At 29.2% G+C, this 25,545-nt stretch overlaps 2 protein-coding genes across 3 annotated transcripts in view; one reads left to right on the top strand and one right to left on the bottom strand.

Annotated features, from left to right (window-relative positions):
• LOC119668914 (E3 ubiquitin-protein ligase Ubr3) overlaps positions 1-23,821 on the top strand; it is a 34,812-nt gene extending 10,991 nt beyond the window's left edge. Inside the window, exons 7-13 of the mRNA XM_038078592.1 lie at positions 18,716-21,514; positions 21,593-22,016; positions 22,094-22,800; positions 22,870-23,001; positions 23,143-23,282; positions 23,337-23,544; positions 23,745-23,821. Coding sequence (XP_037934520.1) covers positions 18,716-21,514; positions 21,593-22,016; positions 22,094-22,800; positions 22,870-23,001; positions 23,143-23,282; positions 23,337-23,454 — 4,320 coding nt within the window. The 3' untranslated portion in view covers positions 23,455-23,544; positions 23,745-23,821. The remainder of the gene's footprint in view (positions 1-18,715; positions 21,515-21,592; positions 22,017-22,093; positions 22,801-22,869; positions 23,002-23,142; positions 23,283-23,336; positions 23,545-23,744) is intronic.
• LOC119668915 lies at positions 5,700-14,034 on the bottom strand. 2 transcript variants are annotated; one of them, XM_038078593.1, is made up of 8 exons: positions 13,568-14,034; positions 13,167-13,484; positions 7,635-7,776; positions 7,208-7,563; positions 7,054-7,146; positions 6,847-6,974; positions 6,391-6,777; positions 5,700-6,325 (listed from the first exon to the last, which is right to left on the bottom strand). In XM_038078593.1, exons 1-8 carry the CDS (start codon positions 13,835-13,837, stop codon positions 6,034-6,036), a joined length of 1,986 nt encoding a protein of 661 aa, XP_037934521.1. In that variant the 5' UTR covers positions 13,838-14,034; the 3' UTR covers positions 5,700-6,033. The 2 variants fall into 2 exon arrangements, with proteins under 2 accessions (XP_037934521.1, XP_037934522.1); XM_038078594.1 differs by lacking the exons at positions 13,167-13,484; positions 13,568-14,034 and adding exons at positions 8,316-8,480; positions 8,546-9,647 and having other exon boundaries at positions 5,701-6,325.
• Positions 23,822-25,545: the final 1,724 nt, after the last annotated feature.

The raw sequence follows: 25,545 nt of genomic DNA on the forward strand, positions 1-25,545 counted from the left end.
GTAATGTACAATAATATTTCTTATTATATAAAGTTTTAATATATTGGTGTCTCATTTTTATTTTAAAATATTCTACATTTAAATTTATATCAAAGGTTTCTTTTATTACCTTTCTGGTATTAATTTGTTGGTTTATATATAATTTTTTATTTAAAATTGTCGAAGTTTCGAACAGTTCTGATTTCTTCACCTGATGAAGCTATAGAATATAGCTATTATTTATATAAACTAACATACTTTTAAAGTCTTTTAATTAATTATGTTAGCAAAAGAAGTATTTACAATGTATGTAAATGCATTAAAAAAAAATCTATATATTATAATTTATATAATAGCATAACAAATGTGTTATTAGTTCAATCACAGAAATATTACCAACATAAATTGAACTGGATTAGTTGGTTTTTTAAACAATTTAAATATCATAATATTTGTCTATAATAATTTCGAATTTAAATACCAAGTTAAAGTAATAACAATTTCAAAAGGAGTCATGTATTTGCATGTACCATTATTTATTCTTTGAATACCATGAATGTGACCAGCATAAGATCATGGTGTTTCGCTTTAAAGTGGGTTAACTGTTGAAACTGATCCTTTGGTGGAAGAGATAAAAACAGTTGTATTGTTGAGAAAATTTCACTTTAGGAAATCGAGAGTAATAGAAATAAATACTTTTACAAAAAATGTTTGGAAAATAGTAAGGTATTGATTTTTAAAACAATTTTGATTTCCGAAAATATAATTAAAAATTGTTTAAAAAATTTAATTTTATACATCATAACTCCCGAACCGATTTAAGTACAAAGACATAACAACCAACGACGGAGAAGATATTAAATAGACTAAAAATGAATGTGCGACTTAAATTTTTTGATTAAAGTGAGTGTATTTTAACTGGAGATCTTTTTGAATCTCATGTGATTATTATTAATTTTAAGCAGAAATTTTCTGAAGTTTATGCATTTTACAATGGCCAGTTTTTTTTGCAAATCTTTTACTGAATAAGCTGTATAAACTATATTATAACTAAATAAATAAGTAGCACACCAATTTTTGTGTAATTATAGTAGGTATAAAAATTAAAAATTGTGTTTGAAAATTATATTATATGTCACATTTCGTTTTTAGCAGACTTCTTATTCAAGAAATTATAATAAATTATCCTTTGCTAATAGTTTTGATATGCAGTTGTTCTGTCAAAAAATGCAGGTTAATGCTTATTGACTGAATTGTTTTGTGGGGTGGTGTTTGATTTTGAATTTGTTTGAATATAGTGTGTTATTGTCAATTGCAATTTTGTCATATTGTCATATATGTTTTATAAGACTATAATATTCGAAATGTATATATATATATATATATATATATATACAGAAAATATATATTTTTATAAATGTGCTTGATATACACGAACTGAAATGCAACGCTTGGTATTTGAGTTTGTTCCGGTTTTGATGTAATGAAAAAGTATTTGATAATTCATTTAACCTTTACATTGTCTTTGGACTATTTTGGTAATTTTTATTTAAGTTTATTTATAGCTATTTTTAAGTCATATCGAAATTTTAATGCAGCTCCCTCTTTCTCACGTGCCTAACGTGAGAAAGAGGGAGTGAGAAAAATTAAAACTTACAAATCTTGTCTTTTGGACTATTTTAGTCCTTATATACACTTTAGAAATTTTATTTAATTTTCTTATTAACTTGTGTATTTTAGAGCATGTAGAATACACAAATATTGTCGTCGCTGCTAACAACTAGCATCTCCTGATGCTCACGATGAATGAATTTCAGAAAAAATTATGTTCGCATTCAATGCCAATATGTCTATCATATTCGCAAAAAAAAAAACACAGCTAACAATTTAATTTCCATTTAGTGCTGTAGTAGCTGATGATCTGATTATTTTTCCGAACTCTTTCAACATATGTTAATTTTCTCTTCAGAGAAAACTGTTTTGCCAAGTCAAGACTTAAATAAAAGTTATCGGCCGTGATATTTTGTTATTTCAAGCCTTTCGTCAATTTCAACTACACCCCTTCTCCTTGATTTTCTTCTGGGTGTCCAATTGCTGGCTTTCCGAGATACGATTGTATCTTTCAAACATATTTCGTTCTAGAGTCGACATGTAACTAAAGTTTCAAACCATATTTTGGAGGTTTTGAGGATATGTTTTGTTTGAAAGAGTATCGCTCTCTAAAAGCTACTAGTTGCTCATCTATGGTTACGTTTTCATGGCAATTGTAAGATATTAAGAAGTAGGATTTCTCAAAGGTTTCACAAATTACAAATAAGTCCAAACTACTTTCAGCGTTAAAGCTACTTGTGTGAGAGTATTCATTTTCTGTATTACCATTCTCATTATTCAAAGCCGTTATCAAAAATACTTTCATCTAACATTTCACTTATTTCTATTGAGCTTTAATGAAGTCGATCCATTTGATCAAACAACGACCTACCTACCCACAAGACAACTCAATTTTAAATGAATACTAGACGGTTGGTGTGCAACTCATCTGCTTGAGAGTTGAAGTAAAATTAGGTGAAATCACAAAAATAATTTATATATTGAACACTGTTGTTAGCCTTCGAACTATTTATAAAATTTATTTCTTAAAATTTAAAAACTTAAAATGAGGGGAATCACAAAAGAGAAATGCTAGGAAATATTTTGGTACCATACCATTTTACTTTAACAAAAAATGAAAACAATTATGCACCCAAGTTTTTTTTTTGGGCCAACATAAGGATTAAAGAATGCAAAAAACTCAGGTAGTTACAAGTTGATAATTAATATAATAATATATATAATTTTTAGACCCGAGACCGTATACCATAAACTATTTCCTTCTCATATTTATTTTCTGGATATTGTAGCATTAACCTGCCATAGCTTTTCTAAATCTTACTCTCTTGTTAGGCAGAGAATTTGAAAAATTTATCTCGAAAAGAATTTTCACTGAGAATTGCATACATCTGGTAAAAAAAACTAATAAAAGCTTAAAATTAATTAAAAACGAAATTATTACGAAAAAATTCCATTAATTTATTATAAAATAACATATTGTTTTGCAATTGAGGGGTAGAGTGAAACATAAAATTTCACTTTTTACAATAATTAAGGTGACTGGTTTAACAATATGGGTTGAATTTTTATCAATCTGGACAAGATTATATATTACTAAATTTCTATGAAAATTAATTAAAAAGTATAACTTGAATATATAGTTTTATTAATATGATTTTGTAAGGCTTAAAAAGTTGAAAACTATTTCTTTCTTGTTCATGAGATAACGGGCTCTCTTTTTATTTTGAATAGGAAAAGATTGGACATAAGAAGGGGTCCAATAAATTATTTATTATTCAACTTTTACTATATTAATTATTATTATATTTGAATTTAATCATTTATCTACAAAAATATTTGCTACAAGAAAAATATACGGGCCAACAGGTTATTGTAATAATTCGTACTGATTCTCAAATAGCGATGGGTTTTTGAGAGATTTGAACCTATTTTTAGTTTGGGGGTAATTATTTCCTTTAATCATTTTACAATTTTCAATTTCCTCAATTAAAATATGAATTTGGTTTTTTTTTCAATTATGTTTTGCTTTAAAACGGTTAAACATTTTTTTGTAGATCTTTTTGTCTGCCTATCTTTATTATACATGCATATAACTTTAAAAACAAGCAACTTCCTTATTTTGCTGAGACTATTTTTTACAGCGTTGCATTTGACATTGGAATTTATCTAACTTATATAACAATTAAATCACTCACCAGTTTGATAATTATCATTAATTAAAGCAATCAAGTTGTATATATTCACAATAATTCACAACTGATGAATTTGTAGAAATAATTGTAATATTGTGAAACGCGAACACAATTGCCTCACTTAAGTCTTTCTTAGTGACTTGCATGCTAATAAAACTTATGTCAATATAAATTAATGCATTCCTGGTATGGGATCATTGCATTTATCCGACGTCACCATACTGTTCTTTTCTGATGATGTCAAAAATGTAATCAGACAAGCCAAGGATTTGAATTCGAGCATGTATTTAAATGCCCATGTTCAAGTATATCGAAGCCAAGCATCTTCTTACTGATTTACATTGTAAATATCTTCATCAATTCTTACACCATCCCTAATATATGGAAAACTGGAAGTATAATCTCTCTGTTGCAGCCAGGCAAACAATCTGGAGAGTTTTAATATTTTGGACACCGACATTTCCATTTTTTCCAGTAGCCAATATTCTTGAGTTGTTAATTGTTATGTAGCTATCGCCATATGCAACTTGCACTACATCAACATGGATTTCGAAAACGTTAGAGCACCATTTCAGTCATTTATAAGATGACATCTCAGATCTGAAATGGCTGCAATCAAAATGGTGCTTGTAAGTAATTTTCGATATTGCAAAGACGCTTAACATGGTCTACCATACCATTTTGCTAAATGACTTGGTCCACATAACCATTTCTAACATGACAAATCGATGGATTTGCAACTATTAAATGGTAGATTATCTTTGCCAATTTTAGTGGTAAAATGTCGAAAGCCAGGATATTAAAACAAGGTATTTGTTTATTCTTACTATTCAACTTATATATGTCACAACTCTTTGTTCTGATTCTTAAGGGAATCAAAGCTATAATGTATGCTGACGATTGCATAACATAACAATATAAACAATATTTTATGTACCCTCATTTCTCATGCAACAGAAACTGTCCTAGCCTTATTGAGGTCATTGTGTATCCATGTGCTAAACAACTACTTAACACGTATAAATACGTCAATCAATGTGTGCCCCAATTACAGCTCTACTAATGATATCGCACATCTGTTTTCATAATTTAATGTCCGCAAAGATTTGAGCGCTATCAATCTTTGATAGCAATAATAATTTTTAAGCTAGATTAAAGCTAGTTTAATTCCATCTATCTATCATCTATTCTTTATCCAAAACAAACTCTTTATCACCAACTTACTATATATATTGTCCGAGGCAATATAGATTTCCTCAGACTACAACAAAAACACCAAGTATTACATATTTAATAACGAAATAAATGTGACCCTGAAGTTTAACACTACTTTGATATTTTCCTTAACATTAGTAAATCAATAAATCTTTTTTATTAGATATTTACGTTATTTATTTATTCAAAAAATTAATCTTGAACTTTTTGAACTTTGTAAATCAAGGTTATTCTCCAAGAAAAAAAATCAAGAAAAAGTTATTAAACGATTAATATTCTACTTAAATCCAACATTGTTTTGTATATATTTTTAAAACAATATCCGGCATAAAACTTTTAACGTTACACATAAGAAATGATTGTATAATTTAAAAGAATAAGCAAGAGTCTCAATTCACTTATAGGAAATATTTAAGACATTATTAAATAACTTAACGAGTGATAAACAATTTAGATTCATACAGAAAAGAAAATTCTTAACAAAAAAATCGGTTAAATAATTAAAAGTAAGAATTTCGTAATTTTTGATATTTTTAAGTTTTCATTATTTACAAAATATAAGTTCTACTAAGGTTCTCTACTAAGTTGTTATTATATTTGAATAAAATAAAATATTTACACCCACAATTAGGATTGTTTAGTACAATTTTTTTACTATAAAAACAATGCGACATCACTAAATTGCTTTATATGTTTTTTTTTTGTTGTAATTCATAATAAATTTTTAATTTTTTTGCAATCAGAACCATGTATAATTTATGCCAACATGCGTAAATTATTTGACACAATAAATTCAATAAATTTTTATATTAGTTTTTATTCTACTCTATCGTTTAATTGTATTCACTAAGATCTTTACATACTTTGGAACTGTTTTTTGACTGTTTATTTTAACATTTTTTAATATATAATGTTAAGCTATAATTAATATATTATATTTTGCTCCTTATACTTATATGCTACTTGTTCTTAATTGATAAATCTTATATATATAATATGATTTCACATAAAAATTGTAACGCTGGTAGTATTTCTATTAGCCATGTGTCGGCAATTGTACATGTGGTGCAAAATCATAGGTCTCAATTTTTGGACCAACAAAACCACCGTAGCCATTCTGAGTTTTATGATATATACCCACACCTGCTAGCGGTACTGGTGGCTTTGAAACCACACCTTGTGTATCAATAAAAGGTACTGTACTTTGAGCAGCATCCTTGTCCATATCGGAATTAACAAAGTCAATATAGTCATTGTCCTTAGAATTCGGCAACGATTTCACAATAGTACGAATTGATATATCTGGACTATTTAGTCTTATCTTAGTTCTATATATGAATTGATAAATGTTATTTTATTGTAAAATAAACTCAATTTAAATGATGATAAATACCTTCTATTTCCGCTTACATCAGTATTGTCATTAGATTTCCAGAAACTATTTATTTCGGGTGATACCAGTTCTCCCGTTTTAAAATTAAATTCACTGAAACGAGCTTCTAGATTTAAATGTGTACCCATGACTCTGAAACGTACACCAGTGACAATATAACTGATATCCTCTGTATGGACATCATCTAAGTCTATTGACCGAGATTCATAACTTAAAGTGTGATAATCTCGTCCATTCTTGACATCTCGATCGAATATGTTGTAATTATTTGTTGGTTTCCAAGAAATATTTGATGCATTAATGCTACCGCGTGGTTGCAATTCACCTTGTTGTATTTGTAAATGGAAAACACGATTTTTTTTAACAAAACGTAATCCAGTGACAACCCTTAATAAATAAAACGAAAAAAAACATATTACTTCATACATAAAATTACTTCGTACAAAAAAAAATTACTTATTTTCCTCTACATCGGAGACAACATCACGTAAATTAAAATACCGATCGGATTTTAGACCTTGCTCGTCGCAAAGGCAAAAGCAGTAGCTACAGTGCCATAACAAATAACGCCACCAAGAATCAACCTGATCAAAAAATATTAATATATTTATAATGTTTGATATATTATCAATATAACAGAAATATATTCTAAATTGTTTGTACCTTTGTTGTACCGCGAGTACAATAACCCGCTTTCCCCAAAATTCGACCATTTTCATATTCAATCCATTCATATCGACGCGTGCTATTCAAGGGCTGAAATGAATATAACAACAATGTATTTATACATTTTGACAAGCTAGTGCCAATATTTTACCGATGGGCATATCCACATATCTGAATCCAAATACCTACAGCTATATAACCTGCCAGAACATTTAGGTTGACGTGCACAATATTTATTCTTAAAACAACCTTCTGATTTTGCGGATATGTAAAATGCACAATCTTCTCGACATGTTTCATCGTTATTCATGTCAACTTCATTCTCTATATAACCCTGTAATAAACGAGTGACTTCCTCATAAGTTTCCCCCTTAACATATTTATCGGGATCGCAATGCCAAACGTTTCGACTGGAACGTAACATAACTTCGCGTAGTAGTTTGAGTGTGCGCTCAGTACGTTTCTGATAATCAGAACGCATAAGCTCAGATTCTTCTGTAAAATTACCTAAAATAGGAAAATAAAATTGTTTGAATTGAATATTGAGTAAATATTTATATTATTTTATATAAACACACCCTTGCCATAAATTCTTAACATCATCCATGAAAATTCCATGAGTGCGTATCCCTTCAATTCCGTCATTGCAATGTCGGCATAGAGTGAGTAAACAAATTGCTGAGGCGATTGTTGCGTGTGGCATATTTCATTTGCGGATTCCTGTTAGAAGTAAGAAAACAATTCACATTTATAATTGTATATATATGAAGCAATATCTGTATTCTAATGAAAACAAAATCACTCTGATAACTTAATACTGCATGGCACGATTATTGCTGATAGGTAAAAACTCAAAAACAGTTTTAGAATTTAATAACTAATTATATATACAATCTTGTTTTTTATTATTTAAAATGTTTAGCTGTTAAGAAAACATTATTGTTTTTAAGAATTGTCATACATATACCAGCACAATATAGATATTGTACTAAGAAAGAATTCTAGTTACAACAAACAATCTACTTATATAAATAAAAGATATGAAAACCTGTGCTACTACAGCTTTTATTTGTTTTTAGAGAGATAAATATTAAATATTAAATGAACATGCAAACATTTTTATAATTTTCAGATATATATTTAAGATTATTTAATTTTCATATGTAATTATTTCATCTCTATTTTATCTATTACATTGAATCTAACATTTTTTTATAATTATACTTAAATTAAATTAGTTTGGAAAAATTTCAACTAACCAACATTGCACGATAGTATAAAGTCTGTTTAACCATAACCAATTCAATATCCTGAAAAATGCGGGACATTGAGAATACTTTATCATTTCGCAAAGCTGTATCGCATATATCTAATACGGCCCGTTCCTCCAAATTAGTGAAGTTTTCGTTGCGTTTCATAAAATCCTAAAAAAAAGCATTTGCGGAATGTACAAAGAAAAGCAGACCGACCAATTTGTGCTTTCGTATACCTTAAAGAATCCAAATATACCATCTATTTCCAATAAATCACGTTCAAGTAGTTTCCACTCATAATGATTTAAAATGTTGTATTCACCAGGCTCAAACAAGCTCTGCAAATGCCATTTAATAAAGCTGTTGTGGGAATCAAAGACTTTTCTTATTTGTGACAGTTTATTACCATTAGTAGTAGACTTATTCAAATACTGCCATAGAGCTTTTTCCAAATCAATGTATTCAGTACGTATTTCTTCCCACTTTAGTGTGGGAAAAGATGTAGCATTTGTGTGGGGCACGTACGACGTGAGGATAATACCAATAACACATAACAGTATGAAACGTAATGGTACAAGGCTACGACATGCATTTAAGCGTTGTGACGACATCCCAAAATTATTTCTCGATATAAATTTCTGCATTGCGTATTTTTATAAATTTATACACAGATGTATATGTATATATGTAATATGGACTTATTAAAGTTTTTTCAGATTGAAAAAATATTTAGTTTAATTTTTGGTGGCTGCTTTAACTGATAAAATATTGACCCGTGAATGGCGTATATTCGTATATGTATAACAACAATATACTATATACGAGTTTAGTTTTTTAATACATACTTTTTCACAATTCACGAATATTTAAGTAGCAAAATTTATAAATATAAACTTTTTCTTTTTCGTTTTTCTTACTAAATGTACACGTAAAATGAAAGAACACAAAGCGCTGGTTTGGTTCAATGTCGGTGTTTAAGGAACAAAGAAAGAATTGTGGTTTTTCACAATTCTCGGCTTGCTTGCTAGCCTCTTAACAATTATACTACGTGTGTCATAAAGTAGTATCCGATTGTACACAATATTTCTGCTAATAAAATTAGTTATGCTGAATAATAAAAATTCGCGAACGTTTAAGAATGTCAGTACTTCTTAATTTCACTCAGTACACTCGCTTAACACATTGCACACGTAAAAGGTGTTATAGTAATATTTATTTCAAATTATTTTTTAATCTGTAAGAAATTAAATGTTAAAATTATTTTCTTGTTTCGTTTGTTTTTATTCCCACATTTGCCAACAATCATCAACCGAGATTTGAAACGAACTATTCTCAGCAATTTGTTTCAGCTTGTAATTTTGTCTCATTGCATATATGTAATTTTCTGAACGCGATAAGGGTTGCCAGGTCTCATTACATTACCATCTCCTCTCTTTAGTTCATAAGTTTGATAATTTTCTCAGTTAATTAATTCGTGTCTATGAACTATATGCAAAAGCAATTAAAGAAACTATTTTAATTAATTTGTTTCAACTGAAATTATTGATCTATATAAATATTTTTAACACACAATACGCTATGCGATATACTTGTTGCTTATTAATTAAATTATGTTTCAGTGCGTGTGAGGGAGAGAGAGAGCATTTGCACATTTTTCACTCTATATTTTTGTGTTGTAAACACTTGAAGCAAAATATTTACGTATTAAATAAAAAAGTGAAATACAATGATCAAATATCAAGCTAAACTTATTTGTGTTAGCTTTGATTTAATTTAAAGTAATTTTCAATTTTTTGCTGATTTTGATTTTTTTTTTCATATTGTACTACTCTTAGCAAGAGTCAGTCATAATAATTATGAACAAAAAAACAAAAAAAACAAAACAAAACAATTAAAAAAATAAATAAAATTATTTCACTGTTTTACTAATTATTTTAAATGTTGGTCTTATTTTAATACACGGTAGCGGGTCTGACATGACAGATTATTTTATTTCAAAGTTTGCATTATTCACAAATGAATTCGAAATTTAAATAATTAATGTATTTTAAAATAACAATATGTATATTTTAAAATTAGAATATTTTATACTTTGAAATTAAATTTAAATTATATTACACTTCTACAGTTACGGTCTTTTTCAACTTTTAAATTATATATATTATTTTCCTTGTTCAATCTTAAAAAATATATATTATAAGTGAAATATTCTAAAAAAAATTATTACTTTTTTGAGTTTTTTGATCACTGTATAAGCCAGTAATAACCCCTGCTAAATATTACATAATGCAATGAAAGAAATGTAATTATATATACAAAGTCATTCTTATATATCTAAAGAGTAGAGCATGGTATCTTGAACTGTACTTAAAGCCATACAGTTGGTTTGGTTGATCGAATAAACTTAGCAATTAACAGTATTAGTATTATTGATATATATTCATCTACAGATATTTCAATGAAAATATTAACAAAATTCATTGAATAATTATATGAATGTTATAATTACTACTAATTAAGTAAACACACATGTAATAGTAATTTTGATTATAATTTGTGCATTCAGCCATACAAACACTAACAGCTAGAATTACGATTAAATTGTGATTAGTATGAAATCAAAATTAAATTTAAGTTTGTTGTTCTTAACAGTAATAATTTTTGATAAATTAAAGCAAAACAAAATAAAATATTACAATATTGGGTTTTTTAATTTGCGAACATAACGCAAAAAACAATAATAAGAAACAAAATAAGAATTAGCTGTGTGAATAGGTTTTTAACGTAGTGTGTTTAACGTAGTACGATTACTTGTACCATATGAATAGACTATAAAAGGATTTAAATTTTTTGAGATCGTGTTTCTTACAAACGTATGCTTTGCTTGATTTGATAAATTCATTACAAAATTTTTATATGTATGGTTATACGAAGCTGTAGAACAAAGCAAGGAATTGTGTGAAGTCATAACTTAAAGGGCATTATAGAAACAAATGTGGTTAAAGTGTTACGCATTCATTACTGTAGAATTGATTGAAAAATAGTTTATTTTTTTATATTAAATTTATCTAATAACCAAAAAATTAATTTAACAAAAAATATTAATTTAATAAATTTAAAAAAAAAATAATAAACGTGTGTACGCTCCTGACATTTTTGCTGCTGAATTGTTTATGTGTGCTATCTCTGTTCAGCTTGTAAAAACACAAACTGCAATGTTTATTTTTGAAATTCTTTTGCTTTTATTATTCAAAACGTCGCCTTTTCGCATTTGTGTCGTTCGTTTAAATGCTATTTTAAAACAAACATAAAAAGAACAGCCTTTTTTTAAAAATTGGTACTTCACCAAAAACGTTCCTAAGAGTTTATGTAGAAACACTACGGTTTTATCATATATATTTGGAAAATTGTTTTTGTTTCATAAACATTTAAAAAAAAAAAACTGTTTATATAAAATCTATATTTTATATTATTATTAAAATTATTTACGAATAATTAAATACAAGAATTAAACTGAATTTTTGTTGTAGTTCACTACAGTTCGAAAAAACTTCTTTATAAAATCTATATAAAATCGTAAATACTTTTTAAATACTTTAGACAATCTATGGCATTCTAGTTTTTCTGTATATAAATGTATAAAGGATTATCTTTGTATAAATTCAAGCACATTATTTTTTGTGTCTAGAAAATGCTCAGAACAAGGGGGAAAATGCTCATCTGCAAAATATAATTTTTCTTAATGTACTCAAAACAAAAACAAACTCATAGTAGTGCATTTTAACCACGTTTCACGAAACGTATTTTAAACAAAGTGGTTGGAGACTGAAGTTTTTTTAAGTATTTAAACGTACATATGTACATAAATAGCTTCTACTTAGTATAATACCATACCAATGTATATATTTTCTTTTGACGTATATACATTTACCACATACTTTTGACATTGCACCGCTTCTTAAATGGGTCAGTGACATTTTAAGAGATTTTTTCCTACACATTTTCTGATATGACACTTAAAGCAGCTGTCGTTATATATCATAAACTGCATATATTTGTTTTAATTCTTATATTACATTGCATATGAGAACATACATATATAATATGGCTTTTTACTACACACTTACATATCTAGTCTTCGGTTACACACACTTTGTGTGCTCGATTTGATTTCTGAATTTTTCTGAATTCGTCGAAAAATGGGTGTAGATTTTATTACTTTGTTTAGGCAAAATTTTTATTTTGCAACCGAAATAGTTTGATTTGTTTTCTTAATTGAATTTAACTCTTTGCGCTGCTCATATTACATTTATTATTTAATTGGAGCTATTAATTTACACAGACACTTTCTTTGGAATCAAGTTGTTTTTTTCTTGTTTGTTTTGTTTATTGCCCCTTTGTCTGGTTTAAAGCTTTAGTTTAGTGTAGTTGATGACTCATTTATAAATTTGGTTTCTTTAATTTTCGGTCTCGAATTTGTCACTTTAGCTTTCTCCTATATACATATATATTTAATAAATATATTTTTGCAAATATGAAAACTATGCTAAAATTATTATCGTCACCTAAATAATGGAAATTCAAGTTAAACTGTAGTCTGAATCATTTGTCTTTGTTATTTTTCTTTATAAACCGCAGTGGCTGCGCCGCACTTTAAATGCCAAAGGCGGTTATTCTGTCATTCAAAGCGAAATCAACTATGTAGATTTTCGCAATTGATAGTGGACATAAATATTTAATAAGATATGTTTGCATAAAAATAGGAAATCTTTATAGGAGAGGAATCTTTAAAATACGCTATATTGTGCCATGCAGATTTCTAAGAAATTTTGGTATAAACAACAAAAGACATTTTACCTCATAACTTCTTGCTAGTTGAGTCAGAAAATTTGTGGATGAGTTCGTTTTTTCCTCTGTTCCAAATAATGTTAAGTGTAAACGGTTCATCAAGAAACGTATAGAGTAAGCGTTCGGTGCCACTGTCCACTCTGCGAACATAATCAAAGTCGATATTTCTAATTTATCGCGACGTTTTTCATATTGCTGCATCTCCTGGAACCGGGCTGATATGCTATTCATAGTGTTTTCCACATCATTCATTTTAGTGAGAAGTGCCACATTGTTAGCAACAAAACTATTAACCGATTGTATTGCTAGCGCTACATTTTCTGCATACTAAAAAGTGAAAAAGTCTATTTTTTAGTCCGCTGTTGTTTTTTAACCTATTTATTTGTTATGGAAGGTGAAAATAAACCAACCTTTTCTTCTGTATTTGCGATTTGTCTACTAACTTCCTTTAGTCTTGTTAGCACTTTTTTCTGTTTTTCACGCATCAGCGGAAAGTCGATGCCATTAACTAAATTTGATTGTTGTACAATGTCCCAAGCGCGCAATATAGTAGATGAAACTTCTTTAACAACATGTATAATATCCAATACATCTTCAATTAAAGCATCGGTTGTCGGTGTCGAAATAATGAAAAACAGAAAGGCAACAAAAAACAGGGGATTTCTTTTAATTGGAGACATTATTTTAATGTGGTTTTATTTTTAAGTTTGTGCGTTATTTGTACACTTTTTAGTATAAAATATTTTTCTTTTTGGTTTTAGAATTCCATCTCTACATTTAACTAATTAATTATTCAGTCACTTTTCTACTTTTTCTTTATTTCCACACTACCCACGTCAAAGCACTTCAACTTTCAAAACTCAAATAACATCAAATCTCTGGAGAAGGAAAGGCAATGCCAGCATTAAATATAAACGCTCAGTGTGTTCTCTATATGTTTTCGCAACATAACATATGTTGTTCAATTACTCAACGCGCTGTGTTATTTGTAGTGCAATTACACAAAAGTAATAAAGCAGCTGTTTTAATTTTTTGCATATACGTATATAAAAAAAATTTATTTAAATTTCGATTTAAATTATTTGAATAGTTTTTATTTTAAATATTATTTAAATTTTGTGCATATTTATTTTATTGAAATAAGATCTTTGAGTTATAACACTTGATATACCAAGGCGTCAAGTCTGTTTATTTTTTGGTGTTCGATAAAATATCAACTGATTCTTATTATATAGGGCGTTCATGGGGCATTGGTTATTGGGTTATGTGGTTATGTGCTAATATTAGCAACAACAAAATGCACTGAATATATATAACCAACTTTACGCGACTCCTACCCTTGTTTATAAATTACGTGGTTATCTGGTTATTTGTAGTGTTGAAAAATAATATAAAATTTATCAAATGACATCAAAAAATATTAATTTCACCGAATGGCATGACAAATTGTGAATTTTAAGTTGGCATCGCTAACATTTATAGATGATTTCGTTTGCAAACAAATATTTAAAATTAGTAAGATTAAGTAAAAGTGAAATTAAATGAGTCATATAACGTAAATATGACTTATTTATATCCTATTTTCTGTGTTTTATAAAATCCGAAAACGTAAAAGAGACAATGTCGAATTTCTCTGAAATACGACAAAAATAAAGAATAGCTGATTGTGTAAAAAGAACCAGATATAACTTACATAAAAGCTTATTGACAGTGCACATAGATTATTTTTAATTATATAAACACATAACCGGAGAACCAGTGCCCCGTGAACACCCTAATTGTAATATAAATTAGAAGTGTGAATTCTTCTAAGAGAGAAAATTCTTCATAAAAAGAGAATTGAAAAGGTGCATTCGGACGTCCATCATATGACTATGTTACCGAACAAGAACTGAATTACCACAATTCCAAGTTGTTAATTTTTATCAAACATAACAGCATATGTGCAATGCAGAATTTTGTAAATATTGTAGGAGCTACCATTGTTTTATATATACTTCCGGATGTTTTTGAATATCTTGTTTTTTCGGTTTTGTATCAAAGTATGTAACCTGTGAAGGTTCACATCTTTAAAATTATTGGCATGTGTTCCTAAAAAAATTTAACCAGTTACCTTGTAATGAACTTGCTATTTGTTTTAAAATGGTCAGGCGGAAATAAGTTGATATCTGATCATATATTTTTTGTTTACATTGTTTATTGTTTTATATATATTATTTTTTGTTATATAAAGAATTTTATATAAAAATTAAAACTAAATACAACTAAATATTTAACACAATTTGAAAAGTGTAATTTTTTATTTCATTTAAAAAAAAACTTTTTTATGAATTTATGTGTTAAATAAACTACCTAAGCCCAATAACAAATATAAAAACTAATGGTTCAAACACGATAAAATAAAAATATAAAATATATATATAAATTATATATAAATTATGCTAAATATATTTTGTGTGTATTCAATAGGTTTAATGTATTAAATTTAAATTTTTTCCAATCTAATGAACTCTTTCGCATACTAATAAAATTTTAAACGTTTTATTTTGTTTAGTATAAACTGTTTATTTTAAAAGTGTAGGAAACCGTAAATGTTGACTAAATGTAAATAAAATGTTCAGTGACTACCTACATTAATAAATTTTAAATATAAATTTTCTATTAATTTCAAATAATTAGTAAAAATTTCAATAAAAGAGCTCACGATAACTCGCAAACCGCTTTAAGTTATACAGGAATAAACAGCTGACATTAAAGTCCACATGAAATAGTTTCTGACGTTTGCATAAATCCATTCAGTACCGAATCTAAAAAAGTATGAATATTTGGGGTTCCCGTTTTATGTAAATGGTAAATGTGAATGGTAACTCTGTTGGTTTTTGTTAATTTTGTATATGATGATTTCATTTTCTTCATTGCTAGTTTTATCTTAAAAATGATCAATATTTGTAAAACATAAAGATAAAAACACATTTTTATATACATACTACCATCGCCAGCATATATTTCTAGTAATAAGAGATCACAAACAGCAATTTCTTCAATAGTTTAAATGAATAATTTTTTTATATTGCTTCGGTATTATTTTTATTTGCCTTCCAATCGTAACTGATTTTACACGAGCCTAACGGCACTTTTGATTATTAATTTGCGCTGATAGCATTCTGATTTCTTGGTTGAATATTTTTTTAATTATTTCATATAATATCTCTTGCCCTAAAGATTGAGTTTAAGTTGAGACGTACAAGTACGTTATTTCTTGTCCATATACAAAAGCTAAAACTATACACAAAACAATAATAAATTTACAAGAACAACGATGTTGTCTTGTATCCTATAGGAGTTTATTTAAATGTACAAAATTCATTTAATGAATAACGCGAAATGTTGAATTAGATTAGTAATGGTAGATATTTAGATATTAGTAGTATCTAATATCTAATAGATATTTCGATTAGTAATGAAAACTAATCGGTGAAATTTGTAATTTAATTTCTTTGGTAACTGAGTGATTTTTTTTTATATAATATTTCAAACTTTAAAAGCTTTATTTAAGTTTTTTCCTTTCAAAGTTCAAATGTACATAACATTCGCTAATACAAAAGTTCTTGCCCCGTTACGAATATTTTAAATTGAATGGTTTATGCAGTAAAAATAAATTTGTGCTAAGTATACAGTTTAAAAATATGGTATAATTTAAGAATTATTTACGGGACTTATATGGTGTTTACACTGGCTGAAAATGGTTCATTTTGAATGAGCCATTTGGAAGTGTTTACATTCGTTGTATTTGATTTGTTCTCATTTCAAACAGCTGATTTTTAGACTTGCCTGTTAATTTGATTTGTGCCAAAAAAATGTTGCATGAAGGTTAAATATGCCTTCAAACCTATATTCAAACTTATATAAACTTAAAACATATTTTTAACTATGATTAATTATTTTTTGGGAAGTAGAAGTTCTAAAAAGAGGTGCATCGTTTTCAAGAAAATGCAACCACCAAACATTTGTTTAGCTTTTTTTTTTGTAAATATGTCAAAAACAGCTTTCTCAAACTATCAAAATGCCATGAAGAGCTTTCATTTAGGGTATGTTCAATGCATTCCCTCGTATTTGGAACATATTTGGAATGCTTTCGAACGTTGTTGGGATACATTCATACAGAATGTGATGAAATGGATCGCATTCGCGCTTGAAATTTTGTATGCAAGATAAGCCATTTTCTCATTTTCGATTTTTGACCAAAATGAGCCATTTTCGGCCAGTGTGAATGCCGTAAGAATAAACTTGTTTTGACTAACAAAGCAAAAAAAATTAACTGATATCTAACTAAACGAAAATAAAATAACAGTTTGGACAACCAACTTTTCAAAACCTTCTGTTAAACCAAAAAGTATGCTCAGACTGAATCGTACAGTTGATGGGAACGTTAAAAGTACTTTTATATTTCATAACAGCTTATGTCAATAGAATATAAGAAATCTAAACATAGTTAAAATACAGGTAAACTTCCATAACTCGAACTTCTACGACTCGAATTTTCTATAACTTGAACTAAAATGAGTGCAACAGGGTTTTAAAGTGCAAATTACATACAATTCAGCTTCCTTAACTTGAACTTCTATAACTCGAACGTCTCTATAACTCGCATAAAAATTTTGTCACGTGCCAATAGGAATATGGGAAAGTGCATTCTATAAGTCAAATTTTTGTTTTAAGTATGAATCTATTTTGGCGTTAGGAGAAGTCCTTTTTCCAAACCAAATGTTTCAATTTTTTCTTTCTTATGTTGCTTCTTTGTGCAAAAGCACCTCTTTAGCGCTGGCAGGCGGTAGTCAAACGATAGCGCACTACTTTAAAAAAGCTGGATTTGGTCAATTTTCTACATGGGACGAATAGGACGACATTCCTTTAATTTTCTTGAATAACATTTATGAAGATCGTGAATTGATGTAAAAGTGAAGTAAAAGTAAAATAAATAAAATAACTTTCAATGCTACTCTTAACCATTATACGAGTATTATATTGAACTACACAATGAAATTTGTACATCAAGCTTTACTTCAGATGACGATATTATTAAGCATTATAGCTCTGTAATATATCTTATTATAGTGGACCGATTGTAAGCGCAACGGAATGTGTTGATGAGGGTTCGGTGGATGAAATTGTTTATTAGCCTTTCAAGAAGAAGTAGAAGACTCATTCAAAATTCAAAATATTTATTTACAAACGAATGATACTCCAACTGTAGATCACTATAAGAGTGGCTTCTTGTGGGCAGGTAAGACAATACCTAAAAATAATTCTACAGTGTTTCTCACACTGGGGACTACAGCTACAAAAATCAGCAATGGCGAATCGGTACTCATTTGAAGGGGATGAAATAAACATTGAATATTAAATAAATACATTTTAAAAATGTTTGTTACGTTTTGATCTGATCACATTTCATATATCAACTCATATGTTAATACTTTTTAAAAATTTTCATTACTTTTTGATTTTATCTCGTATATCACCTTTTAATATGTATTTTATTTTTATTCTACTTTCAGAGCTTTTTTTACGAAATATTAGGTGGAAAGTGGGTGCGAAATGGCTTGCAAATAAAAGGTCAGGCCATGACTTATATACAAGCGAATTTTTGTAATTCAATGGCCGATATGGATTTATTTTTCTTGCAATTGTGCTCTACCAATATGGTAAATAGTACCTTTTTGCAAGTCACTATGAAGCTATTCAGCATTGAACCGTGGTTAGAAAGTGCACCTTTAAAGCAACCGCAGAAAGCGGAGCACTCTTCAATGTTGGAAGGTTTTCTCACATTTCTGGCAACTCTAGTTACCAGCCGTACTAATTTAGGCAATGATGAGGCCACACAGTGTATTATAGAAATAAGCGCATTATTGGCTACTGATAATAAAACGCATTCACAATTGTTGGAACTGATGCCAGAACGGTCAGGAAATGTTCACACAAAGAATTTTGAAATATTTCTAAAAGAATTATCCGTATATAAAGCTCCGTCATCTGGTTCAGAAAATTTAGAACAAGGTTTGTTTACACCTATTGATGACGTTTGGGAAAAATATTATGATCCCTTACATGTATTGTTACGCGCTGTACACCGTCGTGATTTCCAATCATCATTAGATCGATTTACTAATTATGTTAAAAGTAAAAATAAAATGCCAGTCAGCGGTAATTTATGGCCACCATTTAGGCTTCCGAAGCCTGTTGGAAAAGCTTTTAGCAATCCATGTGAAGTATTGAACTCTCATATATTCCATTCTGTAGTTCTTTCGATACTATTTCGAGCAGTTCATTCAAGAGACGTTTCCGAACATTTGCTAGCGCTTGTCATATTTTTACTAGAAATCAGTATAGAAGCAAATGAAACCGATAACAAAGAATCTAGTAGTGCTGGAATAGTGGAAGTCATTGATCATAAAAGTTCTTCTAAATATCCAAATTCGTCAAAAAGATCCCCACCTAAACTCTTTCAATGCTATAGAACAGATAATCTTAGTTGTAATTTAAGACATGTGGTTTCAAAGATCTCACTTAACACTGAAGAAAACGACATTGCAACATCTGCTTATCGTTCAAAGACGTACTATCCTGATATTGATTTTGAAGATATGCCAGGAGCGGCTGCTATGATAACAGGGAGTGATCATGATTTACTTGGTGGAACTGTTAGCAATCTGTCTACAGCAATGGTGCCTGTTCGTATGCCCAATATGGAGGTTGCTATACCACCAGATCTTTCTGTGGTACCGGAGCAAGGACTTATTATCAGTCAAGATAGTCAAGATGACGATGACGATGATTCTTTACGAGAATTAGGAAATGCCATAGAAAACACACCACAAAATTTAGGATATCATTTTACATTACAACCAATAACGTTACCTGAAAGTGGTATGGAGGTTGCAATACGACGAGATTTATTACTTGCCGAAAATACTACGACTGATGTTGTACCAGACGGTGCTACAGTCGCCGCTGTACAACGTCAGCAAAACGAAATGTTCTCTCCTACCACTCCAAACGCAAACGCGATGCTTTTGCCTTTTCAACGTGTCCAACCGGTGGCAGTGCCAAGCAGCAATATGGATATAGTGCCTTCAAATACAATACCAAGAGCTGTTAGTACTTTTGGATCACTACGTTCTTACGAGAGTATGACACGTAAACGTACCGTAGATAATGCTATTGCTGGTAGTAAAAACGAAATTCCAATTGGAGAAAGTATTCTTACATTATTAATGAAATTACACTCACAGTTGAGTGGTACATTAGACAGTTTCTCCCTTTCTGATGGTGCGCCAATTGATAACTCCGAAAATACTTCAAACGATCACATGGATACAAGTGAAAATGATTCAATGGATATAGACTGCAATGAGGCCAGTACATCAACTGCTGCTACAAGCTCTGATTCTAGTCAACGAAATTCAAAAAAACGACTGCACAACTACAAAAAAATACATGTCTCAGAATCTCGTATTGGGGACGGCCCTTACTTTATAGGAAATTTGTTGCGAAAAATTGCAAAACAAGACGAGCTTTGCGCACAAAATATTGAAGAAATTCGTTCACGATTATGGCCAAATCAAAGAGAAAAACAAGCTGAACAAAAAGCTCGGGAAGCTAAAGAAAAAGAAGAACGACGTGAACGGGCACGCGATAGGCAAATGAAAATGATGCAAGAGTTTGCGAATAAACAAAAACAGTTTATGCAAACTGCTGCACAAAATATGGAATGTGGTTTTGACGATGTGGAAGATGAAGCTTTCGAGGAACAACCAAGAGAGAAGGAATATGATTGCATTATATGTAATTGTACGACTTCTAGTACTGAATCAAATCCAATTGGGCTAGTTGTACTAGTGGAATCCAGTGGTATAGTTGGACATCGACGTCGCAATGTTGAGCGCTTACCTCTACCATTATCTGCTGAAGATGAACAACGACTTAAACAAAGTTCCCGTCTTGCAACTGAATTTAATAGGCGTACTGAACTACTTACGCTTAAATTTGGCGAAGAGTCTTGGTATCTGTCTAATAACATGTCTTATGAAAATGGTATACATGTGCAGTCATGTGGTCATCATGTTCATCTAAGTTGCTTAGATGCCTATTTGAAGACTTTGTATGCTACACAACGGCAACTTGTACACGAACGTGGCGAATTTAATTGCCCTGTATGTAGACAATTATCGAATTCGGTATTACCGTTAAGCCCACAGCTAGATCGACCAACACCACTTGTACGTTCTGGCACACAACCTTTTGAGCAGTTAGTCTCTGAATTAGCAGAATTAATAAAAGATAATGAGAAATCTCCTGTAAGTAGTATATCTTTAAATATATAAATAATAAAATAAATAATATTATATAACTGATTATTTCATTTACAATTTAAGACATCTACAAAACTCTCTGAAGCCATGGGTCGTGCAATGGAAGATATGACCAATATAACAAACCGGAAATCAAAACGCGTTCATCCAACATTTCGTAATCTATTTGTTTTTGTTACTTCAATAGCTAGAACGAATCTTGAATCAGAAATAATACAAAGAGGTGGTTCTCTTTGTTCAGTTACTTCCACTCGTTACAAACCGAAACGTGATTGTATTGTACCCTTATTGCATGTGTTATCAGTTCATGTGCGTGTTCTGGTAGAATGGCCGTTGTGGCGATCGTGGGCTTCTTTAGCCGGAATGCCAGTAATTGACTCGGCACCTGTGCCTGCGCATTGCCGTGAATTAATACCAAGTCTTTTAGCGGATCCGATAGCACTGCTTTTAAAATTCATATTATTAGCTCCTTTGCATTTGGATCAAGGTAAGATTTGAAATGTGTTTTATATTAAGTGCATTCATTATTTTTAATGTTTTATTGTTTTATTGTTTTTTCCTTAGAATATTTTACATGCATGGTGAAAGTTATGTACAATCTTCTATACTATCAAATTATCGTGCAATTATGCATTACCCTAACTGATCTCGAATGTGATTATATATTATCCAAATTTAATGTGCTACCTTCTGCTGAAAACGTTTATAGTCGCACACACGTAGGTGCAGCTGGAAATCTTTCATACTTGGGGCGTGCCATGGCATTGGTATTGAATCAAACAAATCGTCTGACGCATTTGCGACGTGAAAGTATACCCTCCACATCGGGAAGTGGTTCAACGTTACTAAGCACTGCCGTCTCTTCGACATCGAATGATGCAATAACAACTATTGAAGTCAATTTAAAATCTATGGAAATGCAATTGCAGTCATTGTGCTTACCTTTTCTTCGCATTGCAGCACTATTAAGACAACATCTATACCATTATGATATGCCAGAAATTTCAGCTCCTGGATTAGAGTTTGTACGCTTAGTATACTATTTAGAATTGGTTACAGATTCAATGGATTGGGACTGTTTTAATGCATCGAAAGGTCTTTGTTTTATACCTGGTACCGAGCACACATTACCGCAATTTTGGTGTGAACAGCTTATGGATATTAGGCCACCAACAGATACAATACGTGAACTAATAATTGTCAACCAGCATGCTTCATGGCAGCAACCAAAGTTGCTTGAATTGCCGCGCGAATATGAACGCTTATTTACGGTAGGATATAGAAATATATAATATTTCTATATGTTATAATATTTAACTACATCTCATGTATTTCTACAGTATTATCATGAACGCCCTTGCTTAAATTGTTATAAAGTTCCAAAGGAAAGTTCAATATGTTTATTATGTGGGACAATAGTATGTCTAAAGCAAAATTGTTGTTCGGAAAATGAATGCTGCGAAGCTGTCAGAGTATGTATTTTTAAAGTTTATTTTGTCTGTTGTATAATCCTAAATTACATAATTATATTTATATGTATATATAGGTATTGTAAAAGTTATTGAATTATAATATAGTTATTATATGATTAATACTTTATTTATTTATTTTAGCACACAATCACTTGTGGTGGTGGCATAGGAATATTTCTTGTAGTGACTTCAACCTATATAATTGTAATACGAGGACGACGTGCTTGTTTGTGGGGCTCTTTATATTTAGACGATTTTGATGAGGAAGATCGGGATTTAAAGTAAGTAAATATAATATCTCTTCGTAAATATAAAAGTATATTGTTTTTATTTAGACGAGGGAAGCCACTTTATCTCAGTCAAGATAGGTTTAATCTATTGGAATCACAATGGTTGTCACATAAGTTTGCTCACACAAAACATACTTGGGTGTTCCATAGAGACTTGTTGTGAAATATGGAAGAACTATTGCGAAGTATACAAGAACTTGTTGGACAAATATAAATCGAGAAACAAATAAATCTTAACATAAAAGGAATTCGGGTATTGAACATTAAATAATATTTTAAAATTAATAATATACTGTATAACAATTAATATATATATAATATGTACATATTCAATATAATATATACATACTATATATTATATTATGATGTTATGTATTATATATATTTTGAATATAATTTATATAAAATAATATAATTGTAACGGACTAGCTTATTAAAAAATTTAATTTTTAGACAGGATTAAGTGCACATGCGAACATATATATATATATATATATTTACATATGCATACATGTATATGTATATATGTATATATATGTAGTTAGTTATAGGAAAAAGAAAAACAAAAAACGATCGTAAAAATAAAATTCCACTGATAAACGTGTCCAATATTACTAGTTTACTTTAAAATATTGCAAATTATATACGTTTTTTAATAGAATTCCTTTCTTTATGAATTTTTATTGGTACAGAAAATGATTTAAAAACAAAAATCAATATGAAAGGATAATACCTAAATATAATAAAATAAAGAGTGGAATTTATTTATAATTAATATAAAAATATGTATATTATAAAAGCATAGTGGATTTCAGATAAGAGATAATATTGTATGCGAATAACACATTTAAACTGCCAGGTTATTGTAATCTTTAAATTGCTTTTCGAATTTCCAAAAAATTTCTTCTATACAATTCAGTAACCTCCTTTGGAAAATATTAGTTTTTTTGTATAGAATTGTTTTAAATATTGTCCCTCTTATAATATAAATCTAAACTGGATGTAAAATGAACATTGACCCCAATATAACTTGGTATACGTTGCGTTGCACTTTAGTAATTGTCAGGCGAAATTGATTCCAATTTTAAGTTTTTACAGATATGAAATAAATACTTCCCTAAGACATATGTTAGAAAAAACAGACCTCAGTCTGGCTACCTAAGAGAAGAATTAAATCTAATATTCGTTCGTAAATAGGTTCATATTATGAAACACTTCCACAAAACGGTCGAACACTGGGGATATATAGAATAGCCTTTGCTCTCAATAAAACTATATATATATTTAAATCCAAGAGTTGATGTTGTATGAATGAATTCTTATACAAAGATTATTATTACAATTTTTGTATGTATTTTCTTAGTACTTTATTTTTATGACTTCATATATTACGTACTAAGAATTGAATTTTTTTATTAAAAACGTAATTTATGTGTGAACAGTTCGTATCTGAAATTTAAAACATAAGAACATATATTTGTAGTTTTTGCTAGGATTTTGAATCGTAAATTTTTTGTTCCGACCCAAATAAAAAAATTTGTCAGTTGCGTTCTGGTTTTCGTTCTGGCAAAAAAATCTGATATTGGTAACAGATTGAAATACTTTTATTCATTATTTTTAAATCGACTTTACAAAAAACAAACTGCGTTTATAAATTAATTAAAGTTTTATGAATTGAAGACAAACGTGCCGAATTGTACAAATGGTACCGAATTGTACGGTACTGATCCGAAAGAAATCGATATATTTCCGGTTTGGTTCCAGATTTTGGTCCGTATAAATATCGGTATTTTCGATTTACTGCTCAGTTCAAAGTACCGTTTTTTACACAATACACAATTTTAGTTGCAATTACTAAAATGTTTTTATAAAAAAAATTATTTATAAAATTAAAAATTTCAATTTTGTCGTTAGTATGGCAGTACCATGAATTTTTCTTTCTCTCATGTAATAAACATGTTTATACGTTTTTTTAAAAAAATTATATAAAAATTGTAAAGGTGATCTTTATTTATTACAACTACTTTTTTTAATTCTAGCCTAAGTCATGTATTCAATTACTCTAGGTAATGACAGTACACTTTGAGCCGGTTCATATTTTTACTCCATGGTGGGTTGTTGTAAACAACCCATTTCTTGTCTATAATGTTTTTGCATTTCAAAAATCATTTTTTAACGTTTAAAAAGCAAGTTACAAGTGTCAATCTGACGTCACAAATTTCTTTCTGTAAGAACATGAGCAACACATATGTTG

This window comes from Teleopsis dalmanni, chromosome 1, assembly GCF_002237135.1.
Source record: "Teleopsis dalmanni isolate 2A chromosome 1, ASM223713v2, whole genome shotgun sequence".
Lineage (NCBI taxonomy): Eukaryota > Metazoa > Arthropoda > Insecta > Diptera > Diopsidae > Teleopsis > Teleopsis dalmanni.